General features: G+C 47.0%; 2 protein-coding genes across 2 annotated transcripts in view; both read right to left on the bottom strand.

Annotated features, from left to right (window-relative positions):
- LOC116979247 (sodium- and chloride-dependent neutral and basic amino acid transporter B(0+)-like) overlaps positions 1 to 14,496 on the bottom strand; it is a 156,376-nt gene that overhangs the window by 86,768 nt on the left and 55,112 nt on the right. The window lies entirely within an intron of this gene.
- Positions 7,418 to 14,496, bottom strand: part of LOC116979312 (sodium- and chloride-dependent neutral and basic amino acid transporter B(0+)-like) — a 50,559-nt gene continuing 43,480 nt past the window's right edge. Inside the window, exons 8-9 of the mRNA XM_033030920.1 lie at positions 8,435 to 8,476; positions 7,418 to 7,491 (exon numbers count right to left, since the gene is read on the bottom strand). Coding sequence (XP_032886811.1) covers positions 7,418 to 7,491; positions 8,435 to 8,476 — 116 coding nt within the window. The remainder of the gene's footprint in view (positions 7,492 to 8,434; positions 8,477 to 14,496) is intronic.

Genomic DNA, 14,496 nt, shown 5'->3' with positions numbered 1-14,496 from the left:
GATGATGTTCCATCTGCCATTTCTCGGCCCTTTTTACCAACTGATCAACATTATACTGTCATCTGCAACTATCAACACTACTATTTTTTGTCCTAAAGTAATTTCCAAATTGTCACTGAATATAACAAACGGTTAGCTTCCAGAACGTGTGAGGCACCACTGGTCACATGCTTCAAATCACTAAAACAATCTCCACCATTGCTCTCCACCACCTATTGCTAGATCAATTTTGGGTCCATTTAGATAACTTGCACTAGATCCCAAGGGTTCGAAACTTCTGGATCAGTCTTCCTTATTGTAGATTGGCTATTTAATACTAGCCAATTATAGTGTTTGTTAGTAGTGACTCCGCCTACTTTGTACTTCATATTATCAAGAACCTGCTTACACTATTTAGAGTGAATAGCAGCTCGGAGATGTGATGACTGCAGATCCTTGCTGTATGTAGAATTAATAAATATGTGTTGTATCTTGATGTGTGTTTGAGTCGACTCATTACATGGTGTCAGAGAGTGAATCTTGCCTACTTCGCTCATGTTTATTGGGTTTTATTTTCTTCTGATTATTTATCTCAATCATGGCAAACTCGTGTCGCCGTCCAAGTCCTATAACCATATAACATATAACTATCTTTGATTCTGATATTGCTGAACGCTGGCATCTTTTCGTGCATGACTACATTCATTATGCTCTCATCGTTCATCAAAATGACGCCTGAGGTGTGTGCCTCTGTACTGCTTAATTTGGCGGGACCTGAAGCAATGAATCGTGCTGACAACTTCACTTTTGCTGTTTTGGATGATAACGGTCAGGTCAGAGTGCCTGCTGAACCAATTGACGACCCTGCAGTTTTGATCAGAAAGTACAGAGAGTTGTGTGACTTGCCCTCCAACTATATTATTGAAAGGACCAAGTTCTATGCTCGTTTACAGCAGGTCGACGAACCAAATGAACGATTTATCAGCAACATGAAGCACATGGCTGCACGCTGTCGCTTTCGTGATTTACGGGATGAACTCACCCGCGATAAGCTTGTGGGACGAATGCTTCACAGCAAGCTACGAGTGAGCTCCTTCGCAACACTGAATTAACAAGCAGAACATGCCTGTCGTATTTCTGAGATAACGTCTCCTCATACTGACTCTGTGCCCATCAGTCAATGTTCGCAGCACAGTGTTAATCTCACAGACCTCTCCCCTCGCAACCCCTGCACTGGGTTTTCAGTTCGTTGTCAAAATTGCAACTATTTCCATTCTACGGGTCGTCAATTCTGTGCTGCCTATGGGAAAACCTGTAATTTTTGCAAGAAATTAAACCACTTTCCCGTTCCCGTGTGACTCCTGTAGCTTCAAGGACGAGCCTGCACCTGGTTCAACATGAGTTTACTGATAACTTCCAAGAGCTTGACTCGCAATATCCTGCACCGCTCTCAGAGAGTACAGATACCAGTTCTGCCATCCACTCTCTCCTCCCTTCATCTAACAAGCAACTTGACCATGAGGTAACCATGTTTATGAATAACAGGCCTTTGTTCGCAAAGATAGATACTGGCGCCAAATGCAACGTCATCTCATTAAGAGAGTTTTTAAAAATTTGTAATGCTGAACATATTGATAAGGCCCCTGCAACGCTTCCGGGGAGAAGTACTACACCCACTTGGACAAGCTGATTTAAAGTGCACCATCCACAGACAGACCCATACCATACCATTTTATATTGTTAAGGAGATTCAGAAACTTTGCTCGGCATTAATGCATGCCATGATCTAGGCTTGGTTTACTTTGGCCGAGCGGTCCATAAACTCTGTCTCACTGACAGGCCTACACTACAGCTACTCTCTCAAAATAAAGAACTGTTTTAACAATGAGCTTGGCACGTTGCCTATCAAATACCACATTGCTGGTAGACAAAATTGCTGGAGAAACTCAGCGGGTGCGGCAGCATCTATGGAGCGAAGGAAATAGGCAACGTTTCGGGCCAAAATCCTTCTTCACATACCACATTGATGTTGATGTGTTCACATACCACATCTTCCAATAGCACATTGCTGTTGATCCCAAAGTTACTCCTGTGGTCAGATCACCACATCGTGTTCCATAGGCCACGCGTGACCGAATACACACTGAACTCAAGCGCATGGTCTCCATGGGTGTGATTGCCGAAGTTACTAACCCGTCTGACTGGGTTTCCACCATGGTTGTTGCAACAACAACAAAAAACAAGGAGTAAGTAAGTAAGTAAGTACATTATATTTATACAGCAGGTTTAAATCAACGTGCTTTACATAAAATAAATAATTACGTTTCCGTACATCCATAGAAAAAAATTAATAAGACGAAAAAATGACACAACACATTATAGAATTCAACATGAACGTCCCTCCACAACAGAATCAACATTTTCCACTGTGGGGAAAGGCATGAAAAAGTTAAGTCCTCTTCCTCTGTGAATCACCAGAGGTCGGGGCCTATTTGTGGCCTCCGCAGCCAGTCCGATGTTTTCAGGCCCTCTTGCCGGAAAGCTGGAACTCCGGCGTCGGGTGAACACTCCTCGGCGGCTTGGTATTTCCGGAGCGGCCGCTCCATCCACGGAGACTGCAGCACCCAAATTCGTCAGGCCGCGCTGGCCGGAGCTCCGATCTCGGATCCAAGGCTCCGCGGTGTTCTAAATCCAGCGCTGCCCACCTGCGGCTGGACGCTCCGCAGACCGCAGCTCCTCGGATGTTGGAGTGCACCGCACAGCGACCCGGTAAGGCATTGCCCGCTCCATGATGGTGTCCCAGCGCTGTGCCACCGCCGAAGCTGTAGTCCCGGCCGGTCCCGAAAGGAAACGCTGCTCCAGTCCGATGGTAGGCCGCGAGTAAGGGGCGAAGAAGCAGCTCGGAGGGAAGCCGCCTCTCCGACCAGGCACGGAACTAAGAAATAAAGTTTCTCCCTTCCCCTCCCCCACCCCCCACATAAATGAAGACCTCCAACTAACATTTTGTTTTTTAACAGGACAAAAAATAAAAATATAAAAGGGTGAAAGGGCGGACTGCAGGGAGAACTGCCACACACAATGGCGATCCACTCCTGCAGTCTGCCATGCAGTCCAGAGGGAGCAGAAGGAGGAGATCCGTATCTGCATAAACCCCAGAGATCTTAACACTGCCATCAAAAGCCTGCATTACCTAATGCGAACGATAGAAGAAGTTGTTGCCCAGATAGGCAACACAGCAGTATTCTCAGTTCTGGATGCCAAAAGCTCATTTTGGCAGATTCCAGACTCGTCCAATCTCACTACGTTTGGTACCCCATTTGGCCGATACAAATTTCTGAGAATGCCCTTTGGCATCAACTCCACCAGTGAAGTTTTCTAGCGCACTATGGAACAATTGTTTGCAGAGTACCCATGCGCTATCATTATTGATGATAATCTCGACTACGGACGCGATCTGGCTGAACATGACGCCAATCTGAAGAAAGTACTTGACCGTGCCAAAGATATTCATCTCAAACTCAATCCTCTGAATTGCAGGTTTTGAGTTCCAGAGGTTACTTATGTTGGACATATGTTCACAAGTGATGGTCTCAAACCAGACGCGTCGAAAACTGCAGCTATCAGCGAAATGTCTGTTCCTACTAATGTCGTGAGCTTCCAAAGGTTCCTCGAAATGGTCAACTACCTGGGTAAATTTATTCCCAACCTCAGCGACATATCTGCCCCCTTACGAGAACGGACACACAAGGACCGGTCGTGGTCCTGGTACCCGGAACACCAAACAGCTTTTGACACACTCAAATTGCAGCTGACTAGCGGACCTACTCTCGCCTACTTTGCTTTGGAATTACCAGTAACGCTCACCTGCGACGCGTCTCAGTATGGGCTAGATACAGTGTGCCTGCAGACCACTACCGATGGCAATATCAAGCCCGTTTTGTACGCTGACTGACACTGAACAGCGTTACGCCCAGATCAAAAAGGAACTGCTCACAGTGGTTTTTGCCTGCACTAAATTCAAGGACTTTATCTTTGGAAAGTCTGTGACTATCGAGATTGACCACCAGCCACTGGTCACCATTGAGAACAAACATCCACGCTGCCCCAGCACGACTACAGTGAATGATGATGCAGCTACAGCAAATTGATTTCAACATTGTTGACAAGAAAGGCAAGGGCATGCACATAGCAGACACGCTATCTAGAGCCCCGCGTAAAACCAACAAACAACTCTCCGAACAGGACCAATTCTCAGTAATGAAGGTTTCGTTTGTGCCAATTGATTGTTTGAACAGCCTAGCAGAACACACGGCTGCTGATGAGACCTTACAATTGCTGTCTGCAGTCATCCGGCGCAGCTGGCTGGATAAGCAACACAACCCCGCTCGATATATGCCCATACTTCCTGGTTCGCGATGAACTATTTTTACACGACAGTACATGAACTATTATTACAGGTCATTGAAAGTAGGCATGCAGGTGCAGCAGGCAGTGAAGAAAGTGAATGGTATGTTAGCATTCATAGCAAAAGGATTTGAATATAGGAGCACGGACGTTCTACTGCAGTTGCACAGGGAATTGGTGAGTATTGTGTACAGTTTTGGTCTCCAAATCTGAGGAAAGACATTCTTGCCATAGAGGGAGTACAGAGAAGGTCCACCAGACTGATTCCTAGGATGTCAGGACTTTCATATGAAGAAAGACTGGCTAGACTCAGCTTGTACTCGCTAGAATTTAGAAGATTGAGGGGGGATCTTATAGAAAGTTACAAAATTCTTAAGGGGTTGGACAGGCTAGATGCAGGAAGATTGTTCCCGATGTTGGGGAAGTCCAGGACAAGGGGTCACAGTTAAAGGATAAAGGGGAAATCCTTTAGGACCGAGATGAGAAAAACATTTTTCACACAGAGAGTGGTGAATCTCTGGAATTCTCTGCCACAGAAGGTAGTTGAGGCCAGTTCATTGGCTATATTTAAGAGGGAGTTAGATGTGGCCCTTGTGGCTAAAGGGATCAGGGGGTATGGAGGGAAGTTGGGATACTGAGTTGGATGATCAGCCATGATCATATTGAATGGTGGTGCAGGCTCGAAGGGCCGAATGGCCTACTCCTGCACCTATTTTCTATGTTTCTACAGGACGGAATTATTGTCAAGGGCCACAAGGCAGTGTCCCAGCAGCCCTCTGGGACAAATACTTTGACGACAACCACAGGGGCCACCCTGGCATGGAGGCAACCCTCCAAAGGGCGCAAAGCATGTTTTACTGGCCCGGAATGACCAAATACATACGTGAAAATACCGAAGTTTGCACAGTCTGCAAAAGCCTGATGCCACATCAGCAAAAGCAGCCTCTACTGCCGCACCCAGTCCCTCCTCTCCCATGGTCCACGTTAGAAACTGACATCTTCTGGCTGGTTCGAGAACGACTCGACTTACTTCAAACCACTACTTCTGAAGCGGTAATCGAAAAGCTGCAGCGACACCTCTCCATGCACGGCTCATGCACGCCCCTTCACGTATCCAATCCGACAACGACAGGCAGTTCACCAGCCAAGCTTTTAAATTTTGCACAATGATGGGACTTTCGACATATTACCACCCGAATTCCCACAGTCCAACGGACTCGCCGAAAGAGCGGTCCGGAGTGCAAAGCAACTCATGGAGCGGTCATACCTTGCCAAATCAGACGTGTACCTGGACTTGCTCAACCTAAGGAATATTGCGCGGGATCCCCGTACTGGGTTCTCCAGCCCAACGGCTGATGTCTCGCCAAACCCGTGCTCCTCTGCATGTGTCCCAGCAGCTTTTGCAGCCACAAGTTCGTTCTCCGACTGCAATTCAGAAGCAACTACTATCCAAACGTGACACGCACAAACGCTTTTTCGACAAGTCCAGCAAGCCACTTAAACATCTCGCTCGTGGACAAGTGGTCTGTCTCCAGACAAACAAGGGCTATGCACATCTGGGACGCATCTACGGCCCTGCCAAAGAGCTGCGCTCTTATCTGGTCGAAGCAGGCGGAGCCATCTACAGATGCAACCGTCAACATATCCTTCCAGTGAAGGAACATCGTCCTGCGACTCCGTATCCTGATGTCTCACGTTTCGTATTCATTCCCAGTCGGACCTGCATCCCCACTACCACCTATTGTTCCCACTGCGGTCTCTCCGCAGCGCATGGTGCCTAGCTGCCTATCTCGTCACCCTCCCTGCCTGTCGGGCCGCTGGTCACTTCCCCGTTTCCCTCCCTGGTTTCTTCTCCAATGAAAGATGGTGATGCGGACTCATACCACACATGAGCCGGAAGGGTTTGCAGGCCACCCGTTAGATACGGCGAATTTGTGTAATTCTTCAAATGTATTATTAACAATGTCCTATATTGCTTAGTCACCGATGCTTGTTTTGTTTCTACAAGGAAGGATGTAGATTGGCTATTTCATACTAGCCAATTATAGTGTTTGTTAGTAGTGACTCCGCCTACTGTGTACTTCATATTATCAAGAGCCTGCTTACGCTAGTTAGAATGAATAGCAGCTCAGACATGTGATGGCTACAGATCCTTGCTGTATGTAGATTTAATTAATATTGAATTGAATCCTTTATTTGTCATTCAGACCTTTCGGTCTGAACGAAATGCTGTTGCCTGCAGCCATACATGTAATAATAACAAAACACAATAAACACAAATTAACATCCACCACAGTGAGTTCACCAAACACCTCCTCACTGTGATGGAGGCAAAAGTCTTAGAGTTACTGTCTCTTCCCTCCTCTTCTCCCTCTGCGCCGAGGCGATACCCCACCGGGCGATGGCATCAGTCCCGCGGTTCAAGCTCCGCGGCCCGGGAGTGGTCGAAGCTTCCGCCCTCCAGTCCAGCGGACGCAGCTGTTGCAACGGGTGCTCCGGAAAACAGGCACCAGCCTGTGACCTGCGAGCTCCCGACATTGTCCTCCACTGGCCCGCGGCCGAGCCCCGGATCCAGGTCGCCGCCGCCAGAATGCCGCCTCAGCCGCCGTAGCACCGTCTCCGCCCCGCACCGGGCCACCCACACTGCAGCGTCTCAGCCCCGCACCGGGCTGCTCACACGGGAGCGCCTTCCAGCCAGTAGCCGTGCCGGCCGCAGGGGAGTGAATATGTGTTGTATCTTGATGTGTGTTTGAGTCGACTCATTACACTTATGGAACTTTGTCAAAGGTTTTATCCAAGTAAAATATCGGATCCAAAGGTTAGGGTTAGGTATTGATGTCCCCCAGAGATGCTGCCTGACCCACTGTGATACTCCAGCACATTGTGTTCTATGCAGGATTCCAGTATCTGCAGTTCCTTGTGACTCAGAGATCGCACACTCAGTTGAGCAGACCTGTTCAGGTCGGGGGAAGTTCTCCCGCCATGGGTACCATGTAATCCCATGCTACCTGCTCCATGGTCGGATAGTCGGCGACTAGACCGTCTCCAGCACCTGGTTTGCTCGGTGAGGAGGGGGCTGTGGACCCTCAGCAGGATCAAAAACAACACCTGTCAAAGGGCGGATGAGCTTCTAGCAAGCCAACAGCCATCCACACTACAGTAGAAGTTGTGATTACTGTCATACATTGCAATGTAAGGAGAGAAGAAAAACAGAAAATGTAATTCTTCCCTCTCCTTGCTTCTCAAAAGAGAAATTGTTCCCAGTTAGAGCAGAACTGGTAGAAAGAGCCACGCAGTTCTAATAGTTTCTCCAAAATCAAGCAACTGTAGAAATGAATGTACAAAATTATTCTGCTGTGCAGAGATTCACAGTAAGTTACTAAATTAGGCCTGGTTTCCCAATGGAAAATCCGGTGGAATTAATATTTGAAATTCTTATTTGCTGTACATAAAAGGCCTGTAAATGCAATAAACTCTTCTGAAAGCACATTTTTTCTCATCATTCTGAGCCTTTGTGCTCAGAGCAACAACACTCAACCTATCAACCCTGGGCAGCACAGCTGGTAGAGCTGATGCCTCACAGCGTCATAAACCTGGTTCAATGCTGTTTGTGTGAAGATGCACATTCTTCATGTGACTGCATGGGTTTCCTCCCATGGCTTAAAGTCAAGTGGGCTTGCAGGTTAATTGGCCTCTCTAAATTGTTCCTAGTGTATAGGGAGTGGATGGGACAATGGGATTCTATGAAACTAATGTGAATGGGTGATCTGTGGTCTGCGGTGTGCCGAAGGGCCTGCTTTCATGCTGTATCTCTAAACTATACTAAAGTATCCCCTTTTGTGATACTCTCCACTTTGGTGCTTTTGGAAACTTTTTTAAACTCAGGAAACCAGTATAACCAGTAGAATAATCAACTGCGTAAAACATTTCCAATGAATTTATGATGTGGACTTCCGGTGGCACCATGGAGCAGTAAGGGCGCTGCATTGAGCTCCCGTTAAAATCGCGAAAAAGACGTTTTGGAAGACAGGATCGATTTGAAAATACTCACTGGAGCTGTTTGACGTCGCGTAAGTGACGTCATCAGAAATCGCTGCAAAATAACGGAGATTAACAACAGCTTTAAATGAGAAAAAATAATCTTCCTCAGAGACCTGAAAGACCTGCCACAAGAAGCCATCTTGAAGAACTTGGCAAAACCCTGCAAACAGCAGCAGAAAGCTCGGAAGAAGAAGCTGATTCTCAAAGGTTACCCTTTGAAATGGCTTCGAAGGAGAGACAGATGGAACAAATGGAACAATTGGTAAATGCTTCAGTTACTAAAGACATTTCTCAAATGATACTGGATGGGAACGTCACAGAGGAGAAAAATCTGTCTAAAAAATTAAACATGTCAATGATGAGGTGATTGAGCAATTTGCTACTCTAAAGAAATGTGTTAAAGAAGTTGAGGAGGAGTTTACTTCAGAAATCATGCGGGTTGAAATAGTCTGCAATGAGAAGTTTGATTCTATTCTCAAGACCACTCAAAAGTATGACACGGTTATGGAAGAAATGGATGCTGCATTGAGTGAGATGTCTAAGGAAATAAAGAGACTGAGAAAGGCACAAGAAGCTGCTGGGGGGCAACTTGCTAAAAAGACTGACAAATGCTTGGACTTGGAAGCGAGATCGAGAAGGCAGAACTTAAGAATTGTTGGAGTAAAGGAAGGGAGGGAGGCTGGAAAGCACCCCCGACAGTTTGCTGCTAACTTAATTAAACAAGTTTTTAAGCTGCCGGAAAACCCGAGAATAGACATGGCTCACCGGGTTCGTCATGCTCAGACAGGACCTGAGTCCCCCCGACATCTCTGCATTGGAAGATATAATGAAACAGATTCCGTACGGATCGAATCTGACATACGAAGGGGATAATATTCGTTTCTTCTGCGACTATCCAGCTGAAATTGTCAAAAAAAAGGAATATGTTCACAAAGACAAGACACATTTTGAGAGGAATCCCTGGTGTAAGAAATGGTATAATGTATCCTGCAAAAATGAGAATTACCTATAACAGGGAACGTGCCTTTATGGACTCAGAAGTGGCATTTAAATATGCACAAGATATCGTAAAGGAGAATGACTGAGAACCAAGAACTGCTCCCTTAGAATATTACAGAGGAGAAGCGGTGAAGATAAGACCTTTTTTTAAAATAAAGGAACTTGTTCACATTAAGATGGCGGAATTTCACATGAGGCGTTGGCCAGACATGTTATCTCCCTGGAATGTGAATTCGAGGTCACACGCTATGTTTCACCTTGAATGAAGGACTTAAAGAAAAACAAAACAAAGTCGGGGAACATGGAAAACAAAGTCGAGCCTGAGAACATGGAAAAATAACACAAATGGACTTGAATATAAAAAAAGCTTGATTTAAGAATTTAAAAAATATATATAATCATATACTAACATAAAATAACTAACCAACCCAACTAACTCAATAACACTAACCTACTTTTAATGTAGAATGTAACAATGACTAACTCCCGTGAGGTGGGAATAGGGGGGCCCACCTGACGATGTTAACTAACCCCTAGGTTTAAGGATAATGAGCTAAAATTTATAGATATATACTAACAACAATATTAATTAATTAAAAGTTCATAATAGAACTAGCCTAAGTTCTGTGTAAATGAGGGGGGAGGAGATTCAGACATTTGGAAGGTATCCAGGAGTCTAACTCTGTTTAACCCCTTGGAACCTGCTGTTGTTTAAAATAAAAGTTTTGGACGTAAGTGGGGAATCTAAGGTAATAATGGTTGGGGTATAGGTACATATGGGTACATAACTAACATACGGTAAATTTTAATATATATTCAATGCTAGACCACTTGGAGATGCATATAGATATTTTGAACCTAAGTGTTTTGGGGTTTTTTTTCCGTTTGGATATATTTCACAGCCTTGAAACGACATTTCTTCCTTTTTACAATATTTGGTAAAGGGGGCGGAGCTGAATGTATAATAACAACGACGGAAGCTCATAAATACTTATTTACCACCGTTAGGTGTTTTCTTTCTATTAAGGTATCCCTCTTTAGATACTTTAACACCACTTTTTAAAAATTATTATTATTTTTTCATCACCTCACTCTTTCTTGTTGGTTTTAAGGTTTACTTTGGAAAGGAGATGTCAAATAAACTCAACAGTTCTGGACAACCACCCAACACCTAGAGCTCAGAGGTACTTGGTTGCACCATATGACTTAAGGGTAACAAAATGATTCACAATGCAAGACGATAAACAAAAGAAGACTGGAGGAATCACGTTTTGTAGATGGAATATAAGGGGCGCTAATGAACCAATTAAAAGAGGCAAGATCTTCGCCCAATTAAAATCACTTAATTCTGACATAATGTTCTTGCAGGAAACACACCTGAGACAACAAACACAGATAACATTGAAGGCAAATTGAATCGGGCAAACATACTATTCCTCATTTACTTCTAAATCTACAGGGACGGCTATTATTATTCATAAAGGCATACCCAAGAACATTATATCAGATGAAGAGGGGAGGTATGTTATAGTTACTGGAGAAATTCACTCCATTCCACTTCAATTCAATTCAATTCAACTTTATTGTCATTGCACAGATACAAGTATAGGTACAACGAAATGCAGTTTAGCGTCTGATCATAGTCATAGTGCAAGATAGTAGAAGTAGAAAATAAAAATACAGAATAAGCATACAATAGAGTAAAAGAGTACTGGTTAACAATGTGTGGAATGTGGATGGATTAGAAAAAAAACAGGTACATAGGCAAATATTGTATACAAATGGGAGAGACTAAAGATATCTAGCGACGGGACTCCGAGTTCAGCAGTGTAATAGTGTTATTGAAAAAGCTGTTCCTCACCCTGCTTGTGCGAGACCTGAGGCTCCTGTACCGCCTCCCTGATGGGAGGAGGGCAAACAGTCCATGGTTAGGGTGGGAGGGGTCCTTGATGATTTTCCCGGCCCGTCTCAGACACCGTTTTCGGTGGAGGGCATCCATGGCAGGGAGCGGGGCACTGATGATGTGCTGAGCTGTTTTCACCAACCGTTGTAGTGCCTTCCTGTCAGCTGCGGTGCAACTGCTGTACCATAACGTGAAGCAGGTGGTCAGGATGCTTTTGATGGTACAGCGGTAAAAGTTGGTCAGGATCTGTGGGGACAGGTGAGCTTTCTTGAGCCTCCTCAGGAAGTAAAGGCGCTGCTGCGCCTTTTTGATCAATTTGGTGTTATTGAGGGACCAGGACAGATCCTCCAAGATGTGTACCCCGAGGAATTTGTAGTTGGAGACGCGCTCCACCTCAGTCCCGTTTATATGGATGGGGATATGTCTGCCCCCTCTGTTCTTCCTGAAGTCAACAATAATTTCCTTCGTCTTCTTGGAGTTGAGGATGAGGTTATTGTTGGCACACCAGGCTGCCAGGTTCTGGACCTCCTCCCTGTAGGTTGACTCGTCGTTGTCACTGATCAGTCCTACCACCGTGGTGTCGTCGGCAGATTTTATGATGGCGTTGGAGCCATACTTAGGGATGCAGTCATGGGTGAAGAGGGAGTAGAGGAGAGGGCTGAGCACACAGCCCTGTGGCATGCCGGTGTTCAGTGTTATAGTGGAGGAGGTGAGGTTGTTGATCCTAACAGACTGGGGTCGGTTGGTGAGGAAATCCAGTGTCCAATTGCAGAGGGAGGTGGAGATGCCAAGTCCGCTGAGTTTGGTGATCAAGCTAGCGGGGATGACAGTGTTAAAGGCGGAGCTGAAATCGATGAACAGCAACCTGATGTAGGTGTTATTGCTGTCCAGGTGGGTCAGGGCAGAGTGTAGGGCCGCCGATATGGCGTCCTCTGTAGACCTGTTGGTCCGGTAGGCAAACTGATGGGGGTCCAGTGTGGGGGGGAGGCTGGCTTTGAGGTGAGCCAAGATCAGCCGCTCAAAGCACTTTGCGATGACAGGGGTGAGTGCCATTGGGCGGAAGTCGTTGAGACTCCCTGAAGCTGATTGTTTGGGCACTGGCACAATGGTTGATGTCTTGAGGCAAGTGGGGACGACACCCTGGGCCAGTGACAGATTGAAAATGTCAGTGAAGACCAGGGATAGTTGTGCAGCACATGCCCTGAGCACACGCCCAGGGATGCCATTGGGGCCGGCAGCTTTGTGCTCATTCACCTTGCTCAGTGCGCCTTGTACAGCAGAGGTGGAGAGACTGAGGGGTTGTTCGTTCGGGGGTGGGGCAGCTTTGATGGCTGGTGTTTTGTTGTCCCGGTCGAAACGAGCATAGAAGTAGTTTAGCTCGTCAGGAAGGGAGGCGTTATCTGGGGGGGGGGTGTTAAATTTATGGTAGTCGGCAATGGATTTGATGCCTTGCCACATGCGCCTGGGGTCGGAGTTGTTTTGGAAATGCTCCTCGATCTGCCGTTTGTGATTGAGTTTAGCGTTCCTAATTCCCTTTTTCAGGTTGGCCCTGGATGAGCTGTATCCCTCAGCGTCGCCAGATCTAAAAGCGGCATCGCGAGCCTTCAGGAGGAGTCTGACCTCTCTGCTCATCCACGGCTTCTGATTAGGGAAGGTCTTTATTTGTTTGTGGGTAGTGACGTTGTCAGTGCAGAATTTTATATAGTACAAAACGGATGAGGTGTATGAGTTAATGTCCACTTGGGAGTTAACGGTGGCCTGGGTGGAAAACAGACTCCAGTCTGTTTGCTGAAACTGTTCCTGTAGTACAGAGACAGCCCCCTCAGGCCAAACCTTCACTGTCCTCACGGTTGGTTTCACACGTCTGATGAGAGGTGTGTATTTGGGGAGCAGGAACAGAGAGAGGTGGTACACAAAATTGCTGGGGAAACTCAGCGGGCGCAGCAGCATCTATGGAGCGAAGGAAATAGGCGACGTTTCGGGCCGAAACCCTTCTTCAGACCCTTCTTCAGTCTGAAGATGGGTTTCGGCCCGAAACGTCGCCTATTTCCTTCGCTCCATAGATGCTGCTGCACCCGCTGAGTTTCCCCAGCAATTTTGTGTACCTTCGATATTCCAGCATCTGCAGTTCCCTTTTGAACACAACAGAGAGAGGTGGTCAGACTGACCCAGGTGGGGGAGGGGGAGGGCTTTGTAGGCTTCAGTAATATTAGTGTATACTAAGTCCAGAATATTGTCTCCTCTGGTTGGACAGGAGACATGTTGATGGAACCTGGGGAGTACATTTTAAGGTTGGAGTGGTTAAAATCACCCGCAACAATAAAAGCCCCCTCTGGGTGTGCAGTTAGTTGTTTGCTGATAGCAGCTTGCAGCTCTTCCATTGCTAGCTTGTGTATGTGAAGGTGTATGGGAAGGGCGGAGAGCACTGGAGTCCAGTCCAGGTTTTCTGTGCAGCCTGACGGTATGTTCAGCGCCATGTGTTCCTGGGGTTCGCCAATTTCTACCGATGGTTCATCCGTGGCTACAGTACTGTGGCCGCACCCCTCACGGCACTCACCTCCTCCAAGGTTCCGTTCCGGTGGTCTGCCGCGGCCGACGAAGCTTTTCAGACACTCAAGACACGGTTTACATCGGTCCCCATCCTCCAAGTTCCGGACTCAGTGAGACAGTTCGTGGTGGAGGTGGACGCCTCCGACGTGGGGGTGGGAGCTGTTCTGTCCCAGCGGGCTGCCGAGGACCAGAAGCTCCATCCATGCGCCTTCTTCTCCCGACCCCTGCTGAGAGGAATTATGACATTGGCAACCGAGAACTGTTGGCGGTTAAGTTGGCGTTGGAGGAATGGCGTCACTGGCCGGAGGGAACTGAGCAGCCTTTCTTGGTTTGGACTGACCACAAGAACCTTGAATACCTCCAGTCAGCCAAGAGGCTCAACTCTCGTCAGGACCGCTGGTCTCTCTTCCTCACCCGCTTCAACTTCTCCCTCTCCTACCGACCTGCGTCCCGCAACGTGAAGCCCGATGCCCTCTCTCAACAGTTCTTGGCGAAGGAGGAGCCTGCCTCTGGCCCCAACACCATCCTCCCGTCCTCGCACAGGGTTGCCTCCCTCACCTGGGAAGTGGAGGAGAGGGTCAAGGCGGCCTTGGAGAACCAGCCGGGACCCAGCGCATGCT

This window comes from Amblyraja radiata, chromosome 12 (genome assembly GCF_010909765.2).
Source record: "Amblyraja radiata isolate CabotCenter1 chromosome 12, sAmbRad1.1.pri, whole genome shotgun sequence".
Lineage (NCBI taxonomy): Eukaryota > Metazoa > Chordata > Chondrichthyes > Rajiformes > Rajidae > Amblyraja > Amblyraja radiata.
Note: the sequence above shows the minus strand (reverse complement) of the source record. Positions and strands in the feature narration are given on the sequence as shown.